The sequence below is a fragment of the Pseudopodoces humilis genome, chromosome 1 (assembly GCF_049639895.1).
Source record: "Pseudopodoces humilis isolate 2021_Gansu_Grassland_sample_001 chromosome 1, ASM4963989v1, whole genome shotgun sequence".
In the NCBI taxonomy this organism is placed as follows: Eukaryota; Metazoa; Chordata; class Aves; order Passeriformes; family Paridae; genus Pseudopodoces; species Pseudopodoces humilis.
This window is the reverse complement of record NC_142200.1, coordinates 501,864-529,800: the sequence shown is the minus strand read 5'-3', so window position 1 is coordinate 529,800 and position 27,937 is coordinate 501,864. Positions and strand designations below refer to the sequence as shown.

The window sequence follows — 27,937 nt, the reverse complement described above, 5'->3', positions numbered from 1 at the left end:
TCATGGGTCAGTGGTGGTGGCTCCATCATCACCATCATCATCATCATTGTGGGTCCATGATGGTGGTGATGGGTCCATGAGTGTCACCATGGGTCCATCATGGGGGTCCATCATCATTATCATGGGTCAGTGGTGGTGGCTCCATCATCATCATCATCATCATCATCATCATCATCATCATCATCATCACCATCATCATCATCGTCATCATCATCATCATCATCATCGTGGGTCCATGATGGTGGTGATGGGTCCATGAGTGTCACCATGGGTCCATCATGGGGGTCCATCATCATTATCATGGGTCAGAGGTGGTGGCTCCATCATCACCATCATCATCATCATTGTGGGTCCATGATGGTGGTGGTGGGTCCATCACAGTGTTGGCTGGTCTGTCATTGTCATGGTGGGTTCTTCATCATGGTGGGTCACTTGTGGTGGCAGTGGAGTCCCTCGTGGTGGCCATGGGTCACTCGGGGTGGTCACTCATGGTGGCCATGGGTCACTTGAGGTGGTTACTCATGGTTGCCATGGGTCACTTGAGGTGGTCATTCATGGTGGTGATGGATCAGTTGAGGTGGTCACCATCATGGTGGCCATGGGTCACTCAAGGTGGTCACTCATGGTGGTGATGGGTCAGTTGAGATGATCACTCATGGTGGTGATGGGTCACATGGGGTGGTCACTCATGGTGGTGATGGGTCACTTGAGATGGTCACTCATGGTTGCCATGGGTCACTTGGGGTGGTCACTCATGGTGATGGGTCACTTGGGGTGGTCACTCATGGTGGTGATGGGCCACTTGAGGTGGTCACTCATGGTGGTCATTGGTCACTCGAGGTGGTCACTCGTGGGGGTGGGTCTGGTGGGTCCCTCCTGGAGATGGGTCACTCCTCATCGTGCAGCTTCTGGAGTGGGGTGGGAGAGAAGGTCCAGGGGGGGTTGTGGGGCAGGTGGTGACAGGGGGTGGCAGGAGGTGACAGGAGGTCCCACCTTGGCTCCGATGTCGCGGCTCTTGGCCCGCAGTTTGTTGACCTGGGACTCGGCGATGTCCGCGCGTTCCTCGGCCTCGTCCAGCTCATGCTGAGCCTTCCGGAACTTGGCCAGGTTGGTGTTGGCCTGTTCCTCCTGGGGGGATGGAGAAGGTCACTGTGGTGGCCACAGGGAGGTGTGGATGAACTCCTGACACACCTACAGCTGAGATGGCTTCATCCATCTGTCCATCCTTCCATCCATCCATCCATCCATGGATCCATCACCCATCATCCATCCATCATCCATCATCCATCATCCATCATCCATCCATCATCCATCCATCATCCATCCATCCATCATCCATCATCCATCCATCCATCCATCCATCATCCATCATCCATCATCCATCATCCATCCATCCATCCATCCATCATCCATCATCCATCATCCATCATCCATCCATCATCCATCCATCATCCATCCATCCATCATCCATCATCCATCATCCATCCATCATCCATCCATCATCCATCCATCATCCATCCATCCATCATCCATCCATCCATCATCCATCATCCATCCATCATCCATCCATCATCCATCCATCATCCATCCATCCATCATCCATCATCCATCCATCCATCCATCATCCATCCATCATCCATCCATCATCCATCCATCATCCATCCATCCATCCATCCATCATCCATCCATCATCCATCCATCATCCATCATCCATCCATCATCCATCCATCCATCCATCCATGGATCCATCACCCATCATCCATCCATCCATCCATCATCCATCATCCATCATCCATCATCCATCCATCATCCATCCATCATCCATCCATCCATCCATCCATCATCCATCCATCATCCATCCATCATCCATCCATCATCCATCATCCATCCATCCATCCATCATCCATCCATCATCCATCCATCCATCATCCATCCATCATCCATCCATCCATCCATCCATCATCCATCCATCATCCATCCATCATCCATCCATCATCCATCATCCATCCATCCATCCATCATCCATCCATCATCCATCCATCATCCATCCATCATCCATCATCCATCCATCCATCCATCATCCATCCATCATCCATCCATCCATCATCCATCCATCATCCATCCATCATCCATCCATCCATCCATCCATCATCCATCCATCATCCATCCATCATCCATCCATCATCCATCATCCATCCATCCATCCATCATCCATCCATCATCCATCCATCCATCATCCATCCATCATCCATCCATCATCCATCCATCCATCCATCCATCCATCCATCCATCCATCCATCATCCATCATCCATCATCCATCCATCCATCCATCCATCCATCCATCCATCATCCATCATCCATCATCCATCCATCATCCATCATCCATCCATCCATCATCCATCCATCCATCCATCCATCATCCATCCATCCATCCATCCATCATCCATCCATCATCCATCCATCATCCATCCATCATCCATCATCCATCCATCATCCATCATCCATCCATCCATCATCCATCCATCATCCATCCATCATCCATCCATCCATCATCCATCATCCATCATCCATCCATCATCCATCCATCCATCATCCATCCATCATCCATCCATCCATCCATCATCCATCCATCATCCATCCATCATCCATCCATCATCCATCCATCATCCATCATCCATCCATCCATCCATCCATCCATCATCCATCCATCATCCATCCATCATCCATCCATCCATCATCCATCCATCCATCCATCCATCATCCATCATCTATCCATCATCCATCCATCATCCATCCATCCATCATCCATCCATCATCCATCCATCATCCATCCATCATCCATCCATCATCCATCATCCATCCATCATCCATCCATCATCCATCCATCATCCATCCATCATCCATCCATCATCCATCCATCATCCATCATCCATCCATCCATCATCCATCCATCATCCATCCATCATCCATCATCCATCCATCCATCATCCATCCATCATCCATCATCCATCCATCCATCCATCCATCCATCATCCATCCATCATCCATCCATCCATCATCCATCCATACATCCATCCATCCATCCATCCATCCATCCATCCATCATCCATCATCCATCCATCATCCATCCATCATCCATCCATCATCCATCCATCATCCATCATCCATCCATCCATCATCCATCCATCCATCATCCATCATCCATCCATCATCCATCCATCCATCATCCATCATCCATCCATCATCCATCCATCCATCCATCATCCATCATCCATCATCCATCATCCATCCATCATCCATCCATCATCCATCCATCATCCATCATCCATCCATCATCCATCCATCCATCCATCCATCATCCATCATCCATCCATCCATCATCCATCCATCATCCATCATCCATCCATCCATCATCCATCCATCCATCCATCCATCCATCATCCATCATCCATCCATCATCCATCCATCCATCCATCATCCATCATCCATCCATCATCCATCATCCATCCATCCATCCATCCATCCATCCATGGATCCATGTCTCCACCCCCTGTCCCATTCACCCACCGCCTCCTCCGCCTGTCTCTTGTAGGCCTTGACTTTCATCTGCAGTTTGTCCACCAGGTCCTGCAGCCTCAGCAGGTTCTTCTTGTCCTCCTCCGTCTGTGGGAACAAGGATGGGGTGGCCACCAGACCAAAGCACACCCACAACTCCTGGGCCTCAGTTTCCCTTCCCAGAGACTTCCTGTGTCCTCCTGGCCACCAGGTGGATGTTCTGGGTCACTCACATCACTTTGGTCAATGAATGTTCTGGGTCATCTTTGTTCCTGTGGCCACCCAGTCACCATTCTGGGTCACCCATGTCCCTGGGGCCACCATCTCTGCCCCTTTGTGGTCCCACAGATGGGTGCTCACACCTGGTACCTGAATCTCACCGCCATGGTCCCACCCCCATGGTCCCACCTGGTACCTGAATCTCACCTCCATGGTCTCACCTGGTACCTGAGTCCCACCTCCATGGTCCCACCTCCATGGTCTCACCTGGTAGCTGAGCTCCTTGACACACCCCCATGGTCCCACCCCCATGGTCCCACCTCCATGGTCTCACCTGGTACCTGAGTCCCACCTCCATGGTCTCACCTGGTAGCTGAGCTCCTTGACACACCCCCATGGTCCCACCCCCATGGTCCCACCTCCATGGTCTCACCTGGTACCTGAGTCCCACCTCCATGGTCCCACCCCCATGGTCCCACCTCCATGGTCTCACCCCCATGGTCCCACCTCCATGTTCTCACCTGGTAGCTGAGCTCCTTGACACACCCCCATGGTCCCACCCCCATGGTCCCACCTCCATGGTCTCACCTGGTACCTGAGTCCCACCTCCATGGTCCCACCCCCATGGTCCCACCTCCATGGTCCCACCCCCATGGTCCCACCTCCATGTTCTCACCTGGTAGCTGAGCTCTTTGACCCACCCCCATGGTCCCACCTCCATGGTCTCACCTCCATGGTGTCACCCCCATGGTCCCACCTCCAAGGTCTCACCTCCATGGTCTCACCTCCATGTTCTCACCTGGTAGCTGAGCTCCTTGACCCACCTCCATGGTCCCACCTCCATGTTCTCACCTGGTAGCTGAGCTCCTTGACCCACCCCCATGGTCCCACCTCCATGTTCTCACCTGGTAGCTGAGCTCCTTGACCCACCCCCATGGTCCCACCTCCATGGTCTCACCTCCATGGTCCCACCTCCAAGGTCTCACCTCCATGGTCCCACCTCCATGTTCTCACCTGGTAGCTGAGCTCCTTGACCCACCCCCATGGTCCCACCTCCATGGTCTCAGCCCCATGGTCCCACCTCCATGGTCCCACCTCCAAGGTCTCACCTCCATGGTCCCACCTCCATGTTCTCACCTGGTAGCTGAGCTCCTTGACGCGCCTCTCGGACTTGCGCAGCCCCTTGACGCTCTCGGCGTTTCTCTTCTGCTCGGCCTCCAGCTCGTTCTCCAGCTCCTTCACCCGTCCCTCCAGCTTCTGCAGCTGCTTCTTGCCCCCCTTGAGGGCCAACTGCTCGGCCTCGTCCAACCGCAGCTGCAGGTCCTTGATGGTCTGCTCCATGTTCTTCTTCATCCTCTCCAGGTGAGCGCTCGTGTCCTGCTCCTTCTTCAGCTCCTCCGCCATCATGGCCGCCTGCCCGTGGTGGGACAACCAGGAGGTCCATGGCGTGTCCTCCGTGGTGGCCCCGGTGACGGCCCCTCCGCGACACTCACGTCGGTGATGGCCTTCTTGGCCTTCTCCTCGGCGTTCCGGCACTCCTGGACGGCCTCCTCCACCTCTGTCTGCAGCTGGGAGATGTCACCTTCCATCTTCTTCTTCTGGTTGATGAGGCTGGTGTTCTGGGGAGGATGGGGAGACACCTCAGGAGGTGGTCCTGGGGCTGCTGTCCCACCCCTCGGTGCCCCCAGCTCTTGGAGACTCCCCCGTATCCCTGCAGGGTCAAGGATCTTCTGAGGATCTTGGTGATGTGAGGTGGAAGGGAACCAAAGGTTCCTTGGACCAACCCAAACTTCTTTGGACCAACCCAACCTTCTTTGGACCACCCCAAGGTTCCTTGGACCACCCCAACCTTCCTTGGACCAACCCAACTTTCTTTGGACCAACCCAAGGTTCCTTGGACCAACCCAACCTTCCTTGGACCAACCCCACCTTCCTTGGACCAACCCAAGGTTCCTCAGACCTTCAGGAGAAGGTCGCACTGTTTGGTCCAGGTCAACTTGGAGCCATCTTGGGGCTCTCCAGCTCAGCAAGACTTGGTCTTTGTCAACCAGACTTTCCATGGACCAACTCAACCCTCCTTGGACCTTCTTTGGACCAACCCAAGGTTCTTTGGACCAACCCAAGGTTCCTTGGACTAACCCAACGTTCCTTGGACCAACCCAACCTTCTTTGGACCAACCCAACCTCCTCCAGACCTTCAGGAGAAGGTGGGCCTGTCAGGTCCACACCACCCTGAGCTACCTGGAGGTCCTCAAGCGAGCAATCGGAGCTGTTTCTCCTGGGTTGGAGCATCCCTGGATGGAGGTGGACCCTCTCGTGGTCACCTGTGGTGGTCTCACCTGTGAGTGGAGAAGCTGGACCCTCTCGTGGTCACCTGTGGTGGTCTCACCTGTGAGTGGAGAAGCTGGACCCTCTCGCTGGCCTCGATCAGCTCCTGCTCGGCCAATTTCCGGGCCCTCTCGGTCTGTTCCACCAGACCCCGGAGCTCCTCCAGCTCTGACTGCAGCAGGGTGTTCCTGCGCTCCACCATGGCCACGTTCTCCTTCAGGTCCTCCCCGACCCTCGCCGTGTCATCCAGCTGAAGCTGTGTGTCCTGGGGGTGGTGGGAAGGGGTGGTGGGTCCATCTGGACCTTGGGGTGGGAAGGGGTGGTGGGTCCAACTGGACCTTGCGGTGGGGAGGGGTGGTGGGTCCATCCAACCATGAGGTGGGAAGGGGTGGTGGGACCATCCAACCATGGGGTGGGAAGGGGTGGTGGGACCATCTGGACCTTGGGGTGGGAAGGGGTGGTGGGACCATCTGGACCTTGGGGCGGGAAGGGGTGGTGGGTCCATCTGGACCTTGGGGTGGGAAGGGGTGGTGGGTCCCTGTAGGACCATCCAGTATCTCCTACCCCTCCATGTCCCTGTAGGACCTTCAGGTTCCTCCTACACCTCTATGTCTCTGTAGGACCTTCAGGGACCTTCTACCCCTCCCTGTCCCAAATGGGACCTTCAGGTTCCTCCTCCACCTCCACGTCCCTGTAGGACCTTCAGGTTCCTCCTCCACCTCCACGTCCCTGTAGGACCTTCAGGTTCCTCCTCCACCTCCACGTCCCTGTAGGACCTTCAGGCTCCTTCTACACCTCCATGTCCCCATGGGACCTTCAGGTTCCTCCAACCCCTCCATGTCCCTGTAGGACCTTCAGGTACCTCCTCCACCTCCCTGTAGGACCTTCAGGTTCCTCAAACCCCTCCACATCCCCATGGGACCTTCAGACTCCTCCTCCGCCTCCACGTCCCCATGGGACCTTCAGGTTCCTCCAACCCCTCCACGTCCCCATGGGACCTTCAGGTTCCTCCAACCCCTCCACGTCCCCATGGGACCTTCAGGTTCCTCCAACCCCTCCACGTCCCCATGGTCAGGTACCTTCAGGTAGCCCTGCAGAGCCTTGACCTGCTTCTGGGCCTCGTTGGCGCCGCGGTTGGCGTGGCTGAGCTGGATCTCCATCTCGTTGAGGTCGCCCTCCATCTTCTTCTTCAGCCTCAGGGCCTCGTTGCGGCTCCGGGTCTCGGCGTCCAGCGAGGTCTGGAGCGACTCCACCACCCGAAGGTGGTTGCGCTTCACCTGCTCCATCTCCTCCTCCTTCTCCCCCAGCTTCCGCTCGTACTCGGCCTTCACCTGGTTGAACTCCAGCTGTCCCCTCAGGATCTTCCCCTCCTCGTGCTCCAGGGACGCCTTGGTGGGTGGACAGAGAGGACCTTGAAGACCGCAGAAGATGGACGTCCCACCAGGAGAACGTAGGGATGGGGATTGTCCCACCTCAGCTTCTTCCAGAGCAGCTTGGAGCTCCATCTTCTCGGCCTCCAGCTGTTTCCGGACCTTCTCCAGCTCGTGGATGGATTTGTTGCCGGCGCCGAGCTGCTCCGTGAGGTCCGAGATCTCCTCTGCCCAGGTGAGACCTCAGTGAGACCTCGTGGGAATGGGTGGGGAGCGCCCAGGTGGGGCTCCTCCCAGGTTCCTCTCCCAGGTGGGCAGAGGAACCTGCGGTGTCACCTTGGAGATTCTTGTTCTCCCTCTTGAAGGTCTCCAGGTGCTCCAGGGACTCCTCGTAGATGTTCCTCAGCTTGAAGAGGTCGGTGCTGAGGGCTCTGGCCTCCTTCTGGGATGCCTCCAGCTCCGTCTGTGACTCCTCAAACTTCTGCTTCCACTCTGCCAGGACCTGAGGACCACCAGGTGTCACCCCACGGCCACCTGACCCCACCCCACCACCTCCAACCCACCACAGCTGTCCACCTTGTCGAAGTTCCTCTGCTTCTTGTCCAGGGCGGCGGCGGCCGCGTTCGAGCGCTCCACGTCGGCCATCAGGTCCTCGATCTCGTTCTGCAGCCGGTGCTTGGTCTTCTCCAGCGAGGAGCATTTGGCGTTGACGGCCTCCACGGCCTCCTCGGCCTCCTGCAGACGCTGAGCCAACTTCTTCCTGCCCCAGGGACCACCTGAGGTCACCCGTGGGCCAGGTGGGGCCACTCAAACCTTCTCCCACCCGGCCATCTGTCAAGGTTCTGCTCTGCTTCTGCTCTACCACCTCCAGGCAACTCTACCTTCTCCAGAACATTCTCCTGTGGGTGGTCTCCACCCCTGACCCCACAGAAGCTCCACCCATGAGGAGATAACTCACTTGGCCTCCTCCAAAACCTTCTCCAGAACATTCTCCTGTGGGTGAACTCCACCCCTGACCCCAGAGGATCTCCACCCATGAGGAGGTGACTCACTTGACCTCCTCCAAACCTTCTCCAGAACATTCTCCTGTGGTCTCCACCCCTGAACCCCACAGGAGCTCCACCCATGAAGAGATCACTCAGACTCCTCCAAAACCTTCTTGAGAACATTCTCCTGTGGGTGATCTCCACCCCTGACCCCACAGAAGCTCCACCCATGAGGAGATGACTCACTTGGCCTCCTCCAGCTCCTCGGTCCGTTGGATGGCATCTGTTTCATACTTGGTCCTCCACTGGGCCACCTCGGAGTTGGCCTTGGAGAGCGCGCGCTGGAGCTCGGCCTTGGCCTCGGTCTCCTCCTCGTACTGCTCCCGCAGAAGGTCCCCGTCGTGCCGGGCCGACTGCAGCGCGTGCGCCAGCGCGTTCTTGGCCTGGTGAGGAGAAGGTGACACCGTTGTCACCTTCTCCTCGGCTCCAGGTCACCTGGAGACCTCCCTGCCTCAGCAAGGGCTGGTCTTCAGCACCACAACCCAACCAGAGCTTCTGTAGACCAAGCCAACCTTCTCCAGACCAACCCAGCCCTATCTGGACCTTCTGTAGACCAAGCCAACCTTCTCCAGACCAATCCAACCTTCCTTGCACCTTCAGGAGAAGGTGACACTGGTGGGTCCAGGTCACCTGGAGACCTCCATGCCTCAGCAAGGGCTGGTCTTCAGCACCACAACCCAACCAGAGCTTCTGTAGACCAAGCCAACCTTCTCCAGACCAACCCAACCCTATTTGGACCTTCCACAGACCAACTCAACCCCACTTTAGACCAACCCAATCATCTTTGGACCTTCTGTAGACCAAGCCAACCTTCTCCAGACCAAGCCAACCTTCCTTGCACCTTCAGGAGAAGGTGGGACCATTGGATCCAGGTCAGCTTGAGCTTCTTGGAGGTCTCCAGCCCAGCAAGAGATGGTCTTCATCACCTCAACCCAACCAGATCTTCCATAGATCGACCCAACCCTCCCTGGACCTTCTACAGTGGAAGAAGATCCCTGTAGATGGAACCACTGCAGATGGACCCACCCAACCCCACAAGGTTGTGACCACGAGGGTGAAGGACACCGGACACCTGTGACCCACCTGGACCCCCCCTAGATCTTCTCAACCCCACCACCAGACCCCACCTTCATCTCCTCCTCCAGCTGCCTCCTCAGGTCCTCCAGCTGCTGGGTGTAGGACACCTTCCCTCGGGTCAGCTGGGACACCAGCGCCTCCTTCTCCTCCAGCTGCCGTGACAGCTCACCTGCATGGGGTGGGTGGAGCTTCAGCTGTGGGGTGGGGTGGGGTGGGGGGTGGAGATGTGGGGCCCCAGGTTCAGGTCCCACCGTTCTCTGTCTGCAGCTTGGCCCGTTGGGTGTTGGCGTCGTTGAGGACACGTTGGGTCTCCTCCAGCTTGGCCAAGTGCTCGGCAGCCTGGTCCTCCATGGAGCGGGACACCTTCTCCATGGCCACCTGCAGGGAGGGGACACTGGAGGGGTGGGGCTGGAGTGGACATGGACATTGCTGGAGGTGCCCAAGGCCAGGTTGGACAGGGCTTGGAGACACCTGGTCTTGTGGAAGGTGTTCCTGGGTGGGACCCACCCAACCCAAGCTCTTGGAGACTTCTTCATTTCAACCCAACTCAGGTCAACTCAGCCACGTGGAGACTCTTCAGCTCAACCAGCTGAAGGTTCTTCAACTCAACCCAACAAGGTGGACACTCAACTCAACCCAACAAGGTGGACACTCAAGCCAACTCAACAAGGTGGACACCCACCCAACCCAACCAGCTGAAGGTTCTTCAACCCAACAAGGTGGACATTCAACCCAACTCAACCAGCTGAAGGTTCTTCAACTCAACCCAACCCAGTGGACACTCAACCCAACTCAACCAGCTGAAGGTTCTTCAACTCAACCCAACAAGGTGGACACTCAACCCAACTCAACCAGCTGAAGGTTCTTCAACTCAACCCAACCCAGTGGACACTCAACCAGCTGAAGGTCCTTCAACCCAACCCAACCTGGTCTAGCAGAAGATGTCCCTTCCCACGCCTTGATGGAACTGGACGATCCCATTGGTCCTGTCCCACAGGAACCATCCCATGATTCCCTGATGTCCATCTCAACCTCCTCCTACCTTAGACTTGATCAGCTGCTCCACGTTGGCGCTGAGGTCGTCCAGCTCCAGCTTGAGCTCGCTCTTCTCCTTCTCCAGCTTCTGCTTGACTCGCTGGAGGTTGTCCAGCTGCTCGCCCAGCTCGGCCACGCTGTCGGCGTGTTTCTTCCTCAGCGCGGCCGCGGTGGCCTCGTGCTGCAGGGTGGCTTCCTCCAGGTCCCTCCGCAGCTTCTGGAATTCCACCTCTCGCTTCTTGTTGAGCTCCAGCTGGGCCGAGGTGGCACCACCGGCTTCCTCCAGACGCTCGCTGAGCTCCTCCAGCTCCCGTGACAGCTCCGAGCGTTGCTTCTCCACCTTGGCCCGGCCCGTCCGCTCGGCCTCCAGCTCCTCCTCCAGCTCCTCGATCCGCGCCTGACGGGTGAGAAGGTGGTGGGTGGTGGGATCCAAGCGAGTGTCCAACTTGGGATGCGTGAATCCAGCTCTACCCAAATTGGGTCGATCCAACTTGACCCAACTCAATCATCTGGAGATGTTCTTCAACCCAACTCAACAAGGTGGACACTCAATCAGCTGAAGGTTCTTCAACTCAACAAGGTGGACGTTCAACCAACTCAACCAGCAGAAGGTTCTTCAACCCAACGCAACAAGGTGGACGCCCAACCCAACCAGCTGAAGGTTCTTCAATCCAACAAGGTGGACACTCAACCCAACTCAACCAGCTGAAGGTTCTTCAACCCAACCCAACAAGGTGGACACTCAACCCAACTCAAACAGCTGAAGGTTCTTCAACCCAAGGTGGATGCTCAACCAACTCAACCAGCTGAAGGTTCTTCAACCCAACCCAACAAGGTGGACACTTAAAGCCAACTCAACCCAACTTGGGTCAATCCAACTTGACCCAACCCAACCAGCTGGAGACCATTCAAGTCAACCCAACCAGCTGGAGACTCTTCAGCCCCACCCAAAACCCACCCAGCTGAGCGGGGCCTCTTCTACTCAGCCCAACCACCTTGAGACTCTCCAAGTCAACCACCAGGTTCCTCTTCAACCCAACCCAACGCCCTGGAGATTCTCCAGTCCAACCCAAGCAGACACAGACCCGACTTCTCCCCCCACCTGGAGCTCCTTCAGCTTCTTCTGGAGCTGCAGAGCCAGCGCCTGCTCGTCCTCGATCCGGCTGTTCTGCTGGTGGATCTCAAACTCCTTCCTGTGGAAGGAGGGGGGACAAGTGAGGACTCACCTGGGACCCTCAGTTGGACCTCACTTGGCAGGTGGATCCAGCCTCACTTCTTGAGCTTCTCCTCCAGCTGCTGCTTGTCATTCTCCAGATCCATGATGTTCTCCTGGGTCAGCTTCAGGTCACCTTCCAGTTTTCTCTTGGCCCGTTCCAGGTCCATCCGGATCTTCTTCTCCTGCTCCAGGGAGCCTTCGAGCTGTGCAGGAACACAGAAATGGGGAGAAACCTCAAGTTTTGCTCATTTTTGACCCAGAAGTTCCTCAGCAGGGCCTGAGGTGGGACCGGCCACACTCACGTCGTCCACTTGCTGTTCCAGCTTGACTTTGCCCTTAGTCAAGGTGTTGACCTTGTCCTCCTCGGCCTGTAGGTCATCCAGCGTCTGCTGGTGGGACTCCTGCAGAGTCTTCTTCTCCTTGGTCAGCTTGGCGATGGTCTCGTCCAGCCCTGCCATCTCCTCCGTCAGGTTCTTGACCTGTGGGAGGAGTGTCCGGCCTCCAGCTCAGCGCCGGGGTGGGGCAGAGTCAGGGGAGGTTGATGTTCACCTCAGCCAAGGAGGTTGTTTCAAAGCAGGAGAACCCAAAGGACTTTGGGTCTTCTCAAAGCCCAACCCAACCACCAATGGGTCTTCCCAACCTGCCTTGGGTCTCCTCAACCCAAGTTAAGAGATCCCACCCAGTTTTGGGTGTCCTCAAACCCAACCTTGACCCACCTCAACTATCCTTGGTCAACTCAACTCAACCCAACCCAACCAGCCTTGGGTCTCCTCAACCAACCCACCCAGCCTTGGGTCTCCTCAAACCCAACCTCAACCCACCTCAACCATCCTTGGTCATCTCAACCCAACCAAACCCAACCCAACTCAACCAGTCTCGGGTCTCCTCAACTCAACCCACCCAGCCTTGGGTCTCCTCAACCCAACCCAACCAGTCTTGGGTCTCCTCAACCCAAGCTAACAGATCCCACCCAGACTTGGGTGTCCTCAAACCCAACCTCAACCCACCTCAACCATCCTTGGTCATCTCAACCCAACCCAACCAGCCTTGGGTGTCCTCAACCCAACCCAACCAGCCTTGGGTGTCCTCAAACCCAACTCAACCATCCTTGGTCACCTCAACCCAACCCAACCCACCCAGCCTTGGGTCTCCTCAACCCAACCTCAACCATCCTTGGTCATCTCAACTCAACCCAACCCAACCCAACCACCCTTGGTTCTCCTCAACCCAACCCAACAAGGCTGAGCAGACTCAAGCCCCCTCACCATGAAGCCATCTTCTCTCCCCACCCTCACCTTGTTCTCAGTGGCGTGTTTCTCCTTCTCCACCTTGGCCAGGGTCAGCTCCAGGTCATCGATGTCCTTCTTCAGCTCCGAGCACTCATCCTCCAGCTTCCTCTTCTTGGCTGTCAGCTCGGCATTCATCTCCTCCTCGTCCTCCAGACGTTCCGTCAGCTCCTTCACCTTGGCCTCCAGCTGGATCTTGTTCTTGATCAGTTGGTCACAGCGTTCCTCGGCATCGTTCAGGTTGTCCTGCTCCTGTTGGGGTGGGCCAGCAGGTGAAGCGGGGTTGTCCCAGGGGGCGGTGGAGGTGTTGGTCACCCCCATGGCGTGGTTTTGGGGTGATGTGACTCACAGCCTGCACTTGGAGCTGGAGGTCGTTCTTCTCCTGCAGCATGGAGACCATCTTCTCCTCCAGCTCCTTCCGCCGCGATTCCGACTTCTCCAGGGCGTCCTTCAGCCGCCCGTACTCCTCCTTCATGTTCTGCTCCAGGAGGCCCCGAGCGGGTCAAAGACCCTCATCCAAGACCATCGGTGGTCCCACCCAGCCCTGTCCACTCCTCCCACCTGCATCTCCTTCTCCGTCTCCGCGCTCTTCAGCAAGGGCTTGATCTTGAAGTAGAGCTTCATCCACGGCCAGTTCTTCACGCCCATGAAGGCCCTGAGGTTCCACTGGATCACCAGCAGCGCGTCCCTACCAGGAGGAGGAGGACACAGGTGCCACCACAGCCCCAAGCCGGTGGCCAGGTGAGCAGAAGGTCCACCCCCGTCTCACCGGCGCTCCACGATCTTCTTGAACTCGAGGCGCATGAGCTGCCCCCGCGCCCGCGCCTGGATGCGCGTGATGATGCGGGACAGGCGCTCGTCCCGCATCTCCTCCAGCTGGCCCAGCAGCCCCGCCTTGAAGAAGACCTGAGGGGAGGGAGGAGGTGGTGGGACCATGAGGTCCAGGTCCACCTTGGATGGTGGGACCACCAGGGACAGGAACCACGAGATCTCACCCAGTGGGATCAGACTGGTTGTGATGGGTGGAAAGATGGGGTGGTGCGTGAAGGGGGGACAGATGGACACGGTGATGGTCACGGGACCATGAGGTCCACCTCAGATGGTGGGACCACCAGGGACAGTGGGATCAGACTGGTTGTGATGGGTGAAGGATGGGGTGGTGTGTGAAGGGGGGACAGATGGACACGGTGATGGTCACGGAACCATGAGGTCCATGTCCACCTCGGATGGTGGGACCACCAGGAACAGGAACCACGAGATCTCACCCAGTGGGATCAGACTGGTTGTGATGGGTGGTGCGTTAATGGGGGTCAGATGGACACAGTGATGGTCATGGGACCATGAGGTCCACCTCGGATGGTGGGACCACCAGGGACAGGAACCACGAGATCTCACCCAGTGGGATCAGACTGGTTGTGATGGGTGAAGGATGAGGTGGTGAGTGAAAGGGGGACAGATGGACACGGTGATGGTCACAGGACCATGAGGTCCACCATGGATGGTGGGACCACCAGGGACAGGAACCACGAGATCTCACCCAGTGGGATCAGACTGGTTGTGATGGGTGAAGGACGGGGCAGGAGTCCAGGAGGAGCAGAAGGACACAGGGAGGCACAGACAGACACGTGAACAGTGGGACCACGTGGTCCACAACACCTGCAGGATGGTGGGACCACGTGACCTCACCTTGGTGTGCCCAAACTTGTACTGGTTGTGGTCGATGTCGATGGAGCCCAGGAGCTTCTCGGCGCCCTTGCGGCTGTCGATGAACTGTCCCTCGGGGATGGCCGCGGGGTTCAGGATGCGGTACCTGGTGGCCACAGAGGCCGTGACCTCCAAGATCAGCCCCGCTGGGGTTGTCCCCTCCTCCCCTCACCCCCCGGTGTCCCCACCGCTGGCGGAAGTCCCCGTAGAGGATGCGGTTGGGGAAGCCCTTGCGGCAGATGCGGATTCCCTCCAGGACGCCGTTGCAGCGGAGCTGGTGCATGACCAGGGCGTTGTCCATCACACCTGGTGGTGGTGGTGGTGGTGGAGGAGACAAGGTGAGAGGTCAACCACGAGCCACACCCACACGCCCCATCCCCCACCCTCGGCTCACCCGGCTCCTTCCGCTCGTTGGGGACCAGGCAGCGGACAAAGTGGGGGTGGGTGGTCTTGAGGTTGGCCATCAGCTTGTTGAGGTTCTCCTGGGGGGGAGAGGCGAGGATGACCAACAGGAGAACGGGAGGGGGTGGTGGCACCACCCTCTTCTCCACCAGGGCTTGTCCCCCTGTCCCACTGCAGATCTGGGGCGGGTTCCTCACCCGGTGCAGGGCTGAGACCGTCTGGAAGGAGGAACCTTTCTTCTTGGCTCCTTTCCCCTTGCCGCTGTCACCTCCTGCGGAGGAGAGCGGTGGGATGAGGTGGGAACACGGACAGCTCCTGTGGGCCGCCGTCTTCTTCTTCACCACCCCTCCATCACCCACCAGAATCCGCCCCGGCGTAGTTGGAGAAGAGGTGGGCCAAGAGCTTGAGGGCGGATTTCTGGTAGAGCCCCACCACCGTCTCGTTGAGGGGGTCCTTGTTCTTCTCCAGCCAGCCCAGGATGTTGTAGTCCACCGTGCCGGCGTAGTGGGTGAGCGAGAAGTGAGCCTCGGACTTGCCCTTGACGTTCCTGGGCTTCCCGAAGTTGGCCGACTTGCCCAGGTGGTTGTCGTAGAGTTTGGACTTGAAGGTCATGTCCGAGGCCTTGGGGAACATGCACTCCTCCTCCAGGATGGACATGATGCCCATGGGCTGTGGACGAGGAGAACGTGGACACCGAGGACCACCCAAAAACCGCCTGTGGGGCGCCTGAGGAGCTCCAGCTGGATGGAGCCTCCTCCCTCAGCTCCTCCTGGAGGTCCTGGAGGTGCTGGGGGTGGTGGTACCTTCTCGATGAGGTCGATGCAGGCCTGGAGGTCCATGCCGAAGTCGATGAACTCCCACTCGATGCCCTCCTTCTTGTACTCCTCCTGCTCCAGCACGAACATGTGGTGGTTGAAGAACTGCTGCAGCTTCTCGTTGGTGAAGTTGATGCAGAGCTGCTCGAAGCTGTTGAACTGGGGCAGGGGATGGAGAGGTGGGTGGAGGAGTCCATGGGGGCAACCAACAGCCAGCTGGGCCAGTCAACACCCGACTGGGCCAATCAACACCCGACTGGGCCAATCAACACCCGACTGGGCCAATCAACACCCGACTGGGTCAATCAACACCCGACTGGGCCAATCAACACCCAGCTCAGCCAATCAACACCCAGCTCGGCCAATCAACACCCGACTGGGTCAATCAACACCCGACTGGGTCAATCAACACCCAGCTCGGCCAATCAACACCCGACTGGGTCAATCAACACCTGACTGGGCCAATCAACACCCAACTGGGTCAATCAACACCCGACTGGGTCAATCAACACCCAACTGGGTCAATCAACACCCAACTGGGTCAATCAACACCCAACTGGGTCAATCAAGACCCGACTGGGTCAATCAACACCCAGCTGGGCCAACTCAACACCCAACTGGGTCAGCTCAACACCCAACTGGGCCAATCAACACCCTACTGGTCCAGTCAACACCCAATGGGGCCAACCAACACCCAACTGGGACAACCAACACCCAACTGGGACAACCAACACCCAGCTGGGTCAATCAACACCCAACTGGGCCAATCAACACCCAACTGGGACAGTCAACACCCAACTGGGTCAAAGTGATCCCCAGTGGGGGTCAACGGGGACAATACCTGGTAGGGTCAACAGAACATCCAACGAGATCAACGAGGTCAACCTGAGAGCCCAAGGGTTCACCCAGAGGGGTCAAGAGGGTCAACCCAACCCCTAAAGGCGTCAACGCCCAACGGGCTCAATGAGGTCACCACAAAGACCCAAATTCCCACCCGAGGTCACCGTGAAGCTGCAGGAGATCCACTCAGGACCCAACCGGCTCAAGGCCACCCTTGCAGGACCCAGCTCCACCTCGATCCTCACATCAAAGATCTCGAAGCCGGCGATGTCCAAGACGCCGATGAAGTATTGCCGCGGTTGCTTGGTGTCCAGCGAGTTGTTGATCCTCACCACCATCCAGTTGAACATCTTCTCGTAGACAGCCTTGGCCAAGGCCCCGATGGAGTAGTAGACCTGCTGGACGCTCTGGCCCTTGGTGACGTACTCGTTGCCCACCTTGACGCGTGGGTGACACAAGCCCTTGAGAAGGTCGGCCGAGTTCAGCCCCATCAGGTAGGCGGACTTGTCGGCGTCTGCGGAGCAGAAGACACGCAGGTCAGGTGTCACCTCAACCGGTGACGCCTCCCTGACCCGTCACCCCGACCGGCCTTCGGTGCCGTCAGGCTCCGCCTGTTCCTCCCGCTGCTTCTGCTTGAACTTCATGTTGCCGAAGTGCATGATGGCACCCGTCAGCTTGTAGACACCGGCCTTCTCCTCGGCCGTGAAGCCCAGGACATCAAAGGCGCTCTGGGAGGGGTGAAGAAGGGGCCAGGTGAGGGTGTGGCCTCTGCTGGTCGCCACCTGTGATGGTCATCGCCTGGGATGGTCACCATTTGCAATGGTCACCACTTGCGATGGTCATCGCCTGTGATGGTCATTGCCTGTGATGGTCATCGCCTGTGATGGTCACCGCCTGTGATGGTCACCGCCTGTGATGGTCACCGCCTGCAGTGGTCACCACCTGCAGTGGTCACCACCTGCAATGGTCACCTGCAATGGTCACCACCTGCGATGGTCACCACCTGTAACGGTCACCACCTGCAATGGTCACCACCTGCGATGGTCACCACCTGTAACGGTCACCACCTGCAATGGTCACCACCTGCGATGGTCACCACCTGTGAAGGTCACCACCTGCAATGGTTACCACCTGCGATGGTCACCACCTGTGATGGTCACCACCTGCGATGGTCACCACCTGAGGGTCCCTCCCACCGTCCTTCCCATTCGTTTGCCCAGCTGGCCAATGGGGACATATCCAGCCAAAGGCTTGTCCACTTGAAGGACTTGTCCATGGAGTTGTTAATTTGTCCATGGGTTCATTTCTCCAGCTCAGGACTTGTTTAACCTGGAGCCATCAATCCATAGATCCATCCACTCTTCTGAGGACTTATCCATCCATCCATCCATCCATCCATCCATCATCCATCATCCATCATCCATCCATCATCCATCCATCCATCCATCATCCATCATCCATCCATCCATCATCCATCCATCCATCATCCATCATCCACCATCCATCCATCCATCCATCATCCATCCATCCATCATCCATCCATCCATCCATCATCCACCATCCATCCATCCATCCATCATCCATCCATCATCCATCCATCATCCATCCATCATCCATCCATCATCCATCCATCCATCCATCATCCATCCATCCATCCATCATCCATCCATCATCCATCCATCCATCATCCATCCATCCATCCATCATCCATCATCCATCCATCCATCATCCATCCATCCATCCATCCATCATCCATCCATCATCCATCCATCCATCCATCATCCATCATCCATCCATCCATCATCCATCCATCCATCCATCCATCATCCATCCATCCATCATCCATCCATCCATCATCCATCCATCCATCCATCCATCCATCATCCATCCATCCATCATCCATCCATCCATCATCCATCCATCCATCATCCATCATCCATCATCCATCATCCATCCATCCATCATCCATCCATCCATCCATCATCCATCCATCCATCCATCCATCCATCCATCATCCATCCATCCATCATCCATCCATCATCCATCCATCCATCCATCATCCATCCATCCATCATCCATCCATCCATCATCCATCATCCATCATCCATCCATCATCCATCCATCCATCCATCCATCATCCATCCATCCATCCATCCATCATCCATCCATCCATCATCCATCCATCATCCATCCATCCATCCATCATCCATCATCCATCCATCATCCATCCATCCATCCATCATCCATCATCCATCCATCCATCATCCATCCATCCATCCATCCATCATCCATCCATCCATCATCCATCCATCCATCATCCATCCATCCATCCATCCATCCATCATCCATCCATCCATCCATCATCCATCCATCCATCATCCATCCATCCATCATCCATCATCCATCATCCATCATCCATCCATCCATCATCCATCCATCCATCCATCCATCCATCATCCATCCATCCATCATCCATCCATCCATCCATCCATCATCCATCCATCATCCATCCATCCATCATCCATCATCCATCCATCCATCATCCATCCATCATCCATCCATCCATCATCAATCATCCATCCATCATCCATCCATCATCCATCATCCATCCATCCATCATCCATCATCCATCCATCCATCCATCATCCATCCATCCATCCATCCATCCATCCATCATCAATCATCCATCCATCATCCATCCATCATCCATCATCCATCCATCCATCATCCATCCATCCATCCATCCATCATCCATCCATCATCCATCCATCCATCCATCATCCATCATCCATCCATCCATCATCCATCCATCCATCCATCATCCATCCATCATCCATCCATCCATCCAACATCCATCCATCATCCATCCATCATCCATCCATCATCCATCCATCCATCATCCATCATCCATCCATCCATCCATCATCCATCCATCATCCATCCATCATCCATCATCCATCCATCCATCCATCCATCATCCATCCATCCATCATCCATCCATCCATCCATCATCCATCCATCCATCCATCCATCCATCATCCATCCATCATCCATCCATCCATCATCCATCATCCATCCATCCATCATCCATCCATCCATCATCCATCCATCATCCATCCATCCATCATCCATCCATCCATCATCCATCCATCCATCATCCATCCATCCATCCATCCATCCATCATCCATCATCCATCCATCCATCATCCATCATCCATCCATCCATCATCCATCCATCCATCCATCCATCCATCCATCATCCATCCATCCATCCATCCATCATCCATCCATCCATCATCCATCCATCATCCATCATCCATCCATCATCCATCCATCCATCCATCATCCATCCATCATCCATCCATGGACCCTCCCTCCACCCCTCCCTGCTCACGTCGGTGGCCAACAGCTCCTCGGAGTCATCGATGGAGGCCACGGTCACCTCGCCCTGGGAGACGTAACCGTAGTCGTAGGGGTTGGAGGTGACCAGCAGCATCTCTGGTGCAGGATGGAGACACCACTGAGCATTCCTGGTTTCTCCAAACCACCCCAAATTTTGGGAGGAGAGGGGAAGGAGAAACCCTGAGGCCACGGTGGTGGCCTGGCTCACCCAGAAGCTCCGGCTTCTTGTTGGAGAGGATCTGGTAGAAGATGTGGTAGTTCCGCTCCGCCTTCAGCTGGAAGATGACGCGGGACTTCTCCAGGAGGTCTGGGGGGGATGGGGAGAAGGTGGCATGAGGAGAGGGATGGAGATGGGAATGGTGGGATGAGGAGAGGGATGGAGACATGGAGCTCATTGGATCTATCAGCCATGGAGAGGGATGGATGGATGGATGGATGATGGATGGATGGATGATGGATGGATGATGGATGATGGATGGATGGATGGATGATGGATGGATGGATGATGGATGATGGATGGATGGATGGATGATGGATGGATGATGGATGGATGATGGATGGATGATGGATGGATGGATGGATGGATGATGGATGGATGGATGGATGATGGATGGATGATGGATGATGGATGATGGATGATGGATGGATGATGGATGGATGGATGATGGATGGATGATGGATGATGGATGGATGGATGATGGATGGATGATGGATGGATGATGGATGGATGGACAGATGGACAGATGGACAAGAAGATGGGAACAGAAGGATGAGGAGATGAAGGCACGGAGAAGCACTCCTGGATCCATCCTCCACAGACACAAGGTGGACATGGGGATGGATGGATCCACCAGCAGATGGACACGAGAAGGTGACCAGAAGCACGAGGAGGTCTCCGGACACACGGCCAGCGGCCGGACAGTGTCCAAGCCCCGCCCCCACCCCCCTGTGGTCACTCACAGGTCTCGATGTCGGCCGACGCCAATTTCCCGGTGGCGCCAAAATGGATCCGGATGAATTTCCCCTGGAAGGGCGGCGGGGGCGGGTCCTGGGGGGCTCTGCCCCATGGACCCCACACAAAGACCCTGCCCCAAACACCCTGCCCCATAGATCCTGCCCCATAGACCCTGCCCCATAGACCCCACAGAATGACCCTGCCCCATAGACCCTGCCCCATAGACCCTGCCCCATAGACCCCACAGAATGACCCTGCCCCATAGACCCTGCCCCATACGCTCTGCCCCATAGGCTCTGCCCCATAGACCCTGTCCCATACACCCTGCCCCAGCCCTATAGGTTCTGCCCCATAGGTCCTGCCCCATAGATCCTGCCTTCAGCCCTATAGACCCTCCCCTGTAGATCCCGCCCCCATCCCTATAGGTTCTGCCCCACAGACCCTGCCCTATAGACCCTGCCCCATAGATCCTGCCCCATAGCGGCCCCCAGAGACCCCACCTTGCCCCATAGACCCTGCCCCACAGACCCTGCCCTATAGACCCTGCCCCACAGACCCTGCCCCACAGACCCTGCCCTATAGACCCTGCCCCACAGACCCTGCCCCACAGACCCTGCCCTATAGACCCTGCCCCATAGATCCTGCCCCATAGCGGCCCCCAGAGACCCCACCTTGCCCCATAGACCCCGCCCCACAGACCCTGCCCTATAGACCCTGCCCCATAGATCCCACCCCCAGCCCTATGGGCTCTGCCCCACAAACCCCACAGACCCCCCCCCCCCCGCCCCCACAGACCCCCGCCCCACCCCACAGACCCCACAGACCCCACAGACCCCCGCCCCACCCCACAGGCCCCACAGGCCCCACTCACGAATCGCGAGGAGTTGTCGTTGCGCACGGTCTTGGCGTTGCCGAAGGCCTCCAGCGCGGGGTTGGCCTGGATGATTTGATCCTCCAGGGTCCCCTGGGGGTGGAGGTGACACCAGGGGGGTGGGGTGGGGTCAGAAGACCCTCCCCCACCTCGCCGGAGTGGGGCGTGGCCACGACCCCCCCCCCGCCCTACCTTGTTGCTATTGGTCGCCTCCTTCTTGCGGTCGCCGATGGCGGCGATGCTGGCGAAGTATTGGATGACGCGTTTGGTGTTCACCGTTTTCCCCGCCCCCGATTCGCCGCTGTGGGGTCACCGTGAGGTCACCGTGAGGTCACCGTGAGGTCACCGAGGTCACCACGAGGTCACCACGAGGTCACCACGAGGTCACCACGAGGTCACCATGGGGGTCTGGTCCCACCCCACACTTGTGGGGCGGCGTCGGGGACTCACGTGATGAGGATGGATTGGTTCTCGCGGTCTGTGGGGGGACAGAGGGGTCAAGGGGTGAGGAGGGGTCTCGGGGGTCTTCAGCCCACCCAAAAGGTGAGGAGGGGTCTCGGGGGTCTTCAGCCCTTCTCAAGGGGGCCTCAGGTAAAATGGGGCAAGGTTGGGGGTCTTGCTGAGGGTTGGGGGGCTCCACCTTCTCAGGTGGGAGAAAGCTGAAGGAGATATTTGGGTTCTCCAAAGCTGAGGGAGATGTTTGGGGGTCTCCAAAGCTGAAGGAGATGTTTGGGGGTCTCCAAAGCTCAAGGAGATGTTTGGGGTCTCCAAAGCTGAGGGAGATATTTGGGGGTCTCCAAAGCTGAGGGAGATGTTTGGGTTCTCCAAAGCTGAGGGAGATGTTTGGGGGTCTCCAAAACTGAAGGAGATGTTTGGGGGTCTCCAAAGCTCAAGGAGATGTTTGGGGGTCTCCAAAACTGAAGGAGATGTTTGGGGGTCTCCAAAGCTGAGGGAGATGTTTGGGGTCTCCAAAGCTGAAGGAGATGTTTGGATTCTCCAAAGCTGAAGGAGATGTTGGGGATCTCCAAAACTGAAGGAGATGTTTGGGGGTCTCCAAAGCTGAGGGAGATGTTTGGGTGGGACAAAGCTGAAGGAGATGTTTGGGGGTCTCCAAAGCTGAGGGAGATGTTTGGGGGTCTCCAAAGCTGAAGGAGATGTTTGGGGGTCTCCAAAGCTGAAGGAGATGTTTGGGGGTCTCCAAAGCTGAAGGAGATGCTGAGGTTCTCCAAAACTCAAGGAGATATTTGGCTTCTCCACCCTCTGAGCTGAGATGGATCCAAACCCCGAGGAACCTCCGGGGTTCTCAGGTGTCCCCTCACGCCCAGGTGACCCCCAGGTGTCCCCGGGCAGGTTTTTTTGGGGTCCCACCTGTCAGCATGTACTGGTAGGCGTTGTCGGAGATGGAGAAGATGTGGGGCGGGACCTCGTTGCGCTTCTTGCCCCGGTAGGCGGCCACCACTTGTGGGTCGTAGACCGGCAGCCACTTGTAGGGGTTGACGGTGACGCAGAAGAGCCCCGAGTAGGTCTGGGGGGGACAACCGGGGGGGTCAGGGGTGGGGACAACCCCCCCAGAGAGGGGACAACCGGCTGTGGGGGGGGGGGGGGGGGTTTGGGGGGTCCTGGGTGGGTGGAGATGGGGCTGGGGTGGGGGGAGGGTGGGGAAGTGGGGGTCTGGGGGGGGTCCCAGGATGGGACATTTTGGGGTCTGGGGGCTGGAGATGGGACATTTTGGGTCTGGGGGCTGGAGATGGGACATTTGGGGTCTGGGGGGGTCCTGGGGGTCCCAGGATGGGACATTTGGGGTCTGGGGGCTGGAGATGGGACATTTGGGGTCTGGGGGGGGTCCTGGGGGTCCCAGGATGGGACATTTTGGGGTCTGGGGGCTGGAGATGGGACATTTGGGGTCTGGGGGTGGTCCTGGGGGTCCCAGGATGGGACATTTGGGGTCTGGGGGCTGGAGATGGGACATTTGGGGTCTGGGGGGGGTCCTGGGGGTCCTGGGGGTCCCAGGATGGGACATTTGGGGTCTGGGGGGGGTCCTGGGGGTCCCAGGATGGGACATTTGGGGTCTGGGGGATTCAGGGGGTCCAAGGACAGGACATTTTGGGTCTGGGGTCTGGAGACAGGACATTTTGGGTCTGGGGGCTGGAGATGGGGTGTTTTGGGTCTGGGGGTTTATGGGATCCTGGGGGTCCAAGGATGGGACATTTGGGGTCTGGAGGGGGTCCTGGAGGATCAAGGATGGGACATTTTGGGTCTGGGGGTGTTGGGGATGAGACATTTTGGGTCTGGGGGTTTCAGGGGGTCCAAGGATTGGATGTTTGGGGTCTGGGGGGTTCAGGAGGTCCAAGGATTGGGTATTTTGGGTCTGGGGGCTGGAGATGGGGTGTTTTGGGTCTGGGGGCTTCAGGAAGTCCAAGGATGGGACATTTTGGGTCTGGGGGTTCTGGGGGTCCTGGGGGTCCCAGGATGGGACGTTTTGGGTCTGGGGGTGTTGGGGATGAGGTGTTTTGGGTCTGGGGGTTTCAGGGGCTCCAAGGATTGGACATTTTGGGGTCTGGGTGGCCCAAAGGGTCCTGGACAATTCCCCCCCCCCTCAATTCCCGGTGCTCCAAAGACCCCCCCAAGAATCTCCTCCAAATTCAAGACCCCCTCCCCAATTCAGGAAACCCCCCCAGCTTCCAGAACCTTCCGCCAGCCCCACCCAAAACTTCCAACCACCCCACAAGACCCCTCCCCCCAAAAAAAAATCCACCCCAGAGACCCCCACAAGTCCCCAGAGACCCCAGAACTCCACCCAGAAGGTTCCAGCCCCCCACCCTGAACATTCCAGAAGCCCACCCAGAACTCTCCAGAATCCCACCCAGAAGGTTCCAGAAGCCCACCCTGAAGGTTCCAGACCCCCCAGAAGGTTCCAGGCCCCCCCTGAAGGTTCCAGAATCCCCCCCAGAAGGTTCCAGAATCCCACCCAGAACTCTCCAGAAGCCCACCCAGAAGGTTCCAGAATCCCCCCCAGAAGGTTCCAGAATCCCACCCAGAAGGTTCCAGAATCCCACCCAGAACTCTCCAGAGTCCCACCCAGAAGGTTCCAGAATCCCCCCCAGAAGGTTCCAGAATCCCACCCTGAAGGTTCCAGACCTCTCCAGAAGGTTCCAGAATCCCACCCAAAACTCTCCAGAATCCCACCCAGAAGGTTCCAGAAGCCCACCCAGAAGGTTCCAGAATCCCACCCAGAACTCTCCAGAATCCCACCCAGAACTCTCCAGAATCCCACCCCGAAGGTTCCAGAATCCCACCCTGAAGGTTCCAGAATCCCACCCCGAAGGTTCCGGACCACCCAGAACATTCCAGGACCCCACCCCGACCTTCGGGGTCCCAGATTTTTTTGGGGGGGCCCGCCCCCTCCCCGCGTTCCGGGGGTCTCACGTAGATCATCCAGGCTCCGTAGCGCTCCTTGAGGTTGAAGAGCACGGCGGGCTCGTGGAGGAAGGTCAGCATGGCCATGTCCTCGATCTTGTCGAACTTGGGCGGGTTCTGCTGGTGGACCTCGCCCTCCTTCACCGTCACCGTCTGGGGGGGACACGGGGAGGGGTCGCGGGGGGGGGTCTCCTCACGTGGTGTGGTGTCCACGGGGATGTTCTTCTCTGGTGGTCCCACCGCAAGGCCCGCCCCGCCCCGTCCCGTGGTGCAGGTGTGGTGGCCTTGAGGTTCTCGTGGACTTCTGGTGTCACCTGGAGCTTGGGCTCGGCAGGGATGTCACAGCGATGTCCCACCGAGACCCCCACCCCATGGACCCTCCCGTGACCCCACCCCATGTCCCTGTGACCTCCTGACCCCCACCCAATGTCCCTGTGACTCCACCCCATGTCCCTGTGACCTCCTGACCCCCACCCCATGTCCCTGTGACCTCCTGACCCCCACCCAATGTCCCTGTGATCCCACCCAACGTCCTCATGACCTCCATGACCCCACCCAATGTCCTTGAGATCCCCGTGACCCCACCCCATGTCCCTGAGACCTCCTGACCCCCACCCGATGTCCCTGAGACCTCCTGACCCCCACCCAATGTCACCTGTCCCATCTTGGGCTCCACAGGGACATCCCACCAATGTCCCACCAAGACCCCCATGTCCCCCCGTGTCCCCAGTGTCCCCCCAGTGTCACCTCTCCCAGCTCGGTCTCCATGGTGACGCTGTCCCCAATGTCCCCAATGTCCCCCCAGTGTCCCCAATGTCCCCCAATGACCCCAATGTCCCCGATGTCCCCATGACCCCTGTGACCCCAATGTCCCCAATGTCCCCAATGTCCCCGATGTCCCCGATGTCCCCGATGTCCCCATGACCCCTGTGACCCCTGTGACCCCTGTGACCCCGATGTCCCCAATGTCCCCAATATCCCCCCGATGTCCCCAGTGTCACCTCTCCCAGCTCGGTCTCCACGGTGACGCTGTCCCCAATGTCCCCAATGTCCCCAATGTCCCTGGTGTCCCCATGACCCCTGTGACCCCTGTGACCCCAATGTCCCCAATGTCCCCAATGTCCCCGATGTCCCCGGTGTCCCCATGACCCCTGTGACCCCAATGTCCCCAATGTCCCCAATGTCCCCGATGTCCCCGATGTCCCCGATGTCCCCATGACCCCTGTGACCCCTGTGACCCCTGTGACCCCGATGTCCCCAATGTCCCCAATATCCCCCCGATGTCCCCAGTGTCACCTCTCCCAGCTCGGTCTCCACGGTGACGCTGTCCCCAATGTCCCCAATGTCCCCAATGTCCCCAATGTCCCCGATGTCCCCGGTGTCCCCATGACCCCTGTGACCCCAATGTCCCCAATGTCCCCAATGTCCCCGATGTCCCCAGTGTCACCTCTCCCAGCTCGGTCTCCACGGTGACGCTGTCCCCAATGTCCCCAATGTCCCCAATGTCCCTGGTGTCCCCATGACCCCTGTGACCCCTGTGACCCCAATGTCCCCAATGTCCCCAATGTCCCCGATGTCCCCGGTGTCCCCATGACCCCTGTGACCCCAATGTCCCCAATGTCCCCAATGTCCCCGATGTCCCCAGTGTCACCTCTCCCAGCTCGGTCTCCACGGTGACGCTGTCCCCAATGTCCCCCTGTGACCCCAATGTCCCCGATGTCCCCAATGTCCCCGATGTCCCCATGACCCCTGTGACCCCTGTGGCCCCAATGTCCCCGATGTCCCCGGTGTCCCCGATGTCCCCATGCCCCCTGTGACCCCTGTGACCCCTGTCACCCCTGTGACCCCGATGTCCCCAATGTCCCCAATATCCCCCCGATGTCCCCCCAGTGTCACCTCTCCCAGCTCGGTCTCCACGGTGACGCTGTCCCCAATGTCCCCCTGTGACCCCAATGTCCCCGATGTCCCCAATGTCCCCGATGTCCCCATGACCCCTGTGACCCCTGTGACCCCAATGTCCCCGATGTCCCCGGTGTCCCCGATGTCCCCATGACCCCTGTGACCCCTGTGACCCCTGTCACCCCTGTGACCCCGATGTCCCCAATGTCCCCAATATCCCCCCGATGTCCCCCCAGTGTCACCTCTCCCAGCTCGGTCTCCACGGTGACGCTGTCCCCCTGTCTCTGCACCACGCGTCCCCTCACGAACTCGTGTCCCGGGTGGGGGACGAAGCACTCGGCCCGGGGGTCGAAGGGTCTCGTGGTGGCCGCCAGCCGCTCGCGCTCGCCCGGCCGCAGGAACGGCGCCGCCGCGCCCAGCGCCGCCAGCACCGCGTCCGCCATCGTCCGGGGTCACCTGGGGTCACCTGGGGTCACCTGGGGTCACCTGGGTCACCTGG

General features: G+C 57.8%; 1 protein-coding gene across 1 annotated transcript; it reads right to left on the bottom strand.

The window, feature by feature from the left end:
- Nucleotides 1–887: 887 nt before the first annotated feature.
- Nucleotides 888–27,881, bottom strand: LOC102102789 (myosin-6). The gene is made up of 38 exons (XM_088061105.1): nucleotides 27,681–27,881; nucleotides 25,549–25,692; nucleotides 23,491–23,647; nucleotides 22,573–22,600; nucleotides 22,315–22,423; nucleotides 22,123–22,215; nucleotides 21,257–21,320; nucleotides 20,505–20,603; nucleotides 20,289–20,392; nucleotides 17,484–17,622; nucleotides 17,140–17,408; nucleotides 16,043–16,213; nucleotides 15,599–15,908; nucleotides 15,437–15,507; nucleotides 15,232–15,319; nucleotides 15,026–15,143; nucleotides 14,820–14,943; nucleotides 13,903–14,039; nucleotides 13,695–13,821; nucleotides 13,483–13,611; nucleotides 13,143–13,385; nucleotides 12,150–12,326; nucleotides 11,905–12,050; nucleotides 11,734–11,824; nucleotides 10,639–11,028; nucleotides 9,848–9,974; nucleotides 9,647–9,765; nucleotides 8,706–8,902; nucleotides 8,050–8,233; nucleotides 7,810–7,975; nucleotides 7,576–7,700; nucleotides 7,183–7,491; nucleotides 6,165–6,368; nucleotides 5,269–5,394; nucleotides 4,913–5,188; nucleotides 3,569–3,664; nucleotides 994–1,128; nucleotides 888–908 (listed from the first exon to the last, which is right to left on the bottom strand). Exons 1-38 carry the CDS (start codon nucleotides 27,879–27,881, stop codon nucleotides 888–890), a joined length of 5,814 nt encoding a protein of 1,937 aa, XP_087917231.1.
- Nucleotides 27,882–27,937: the final 56 nt, after the last annotated feature.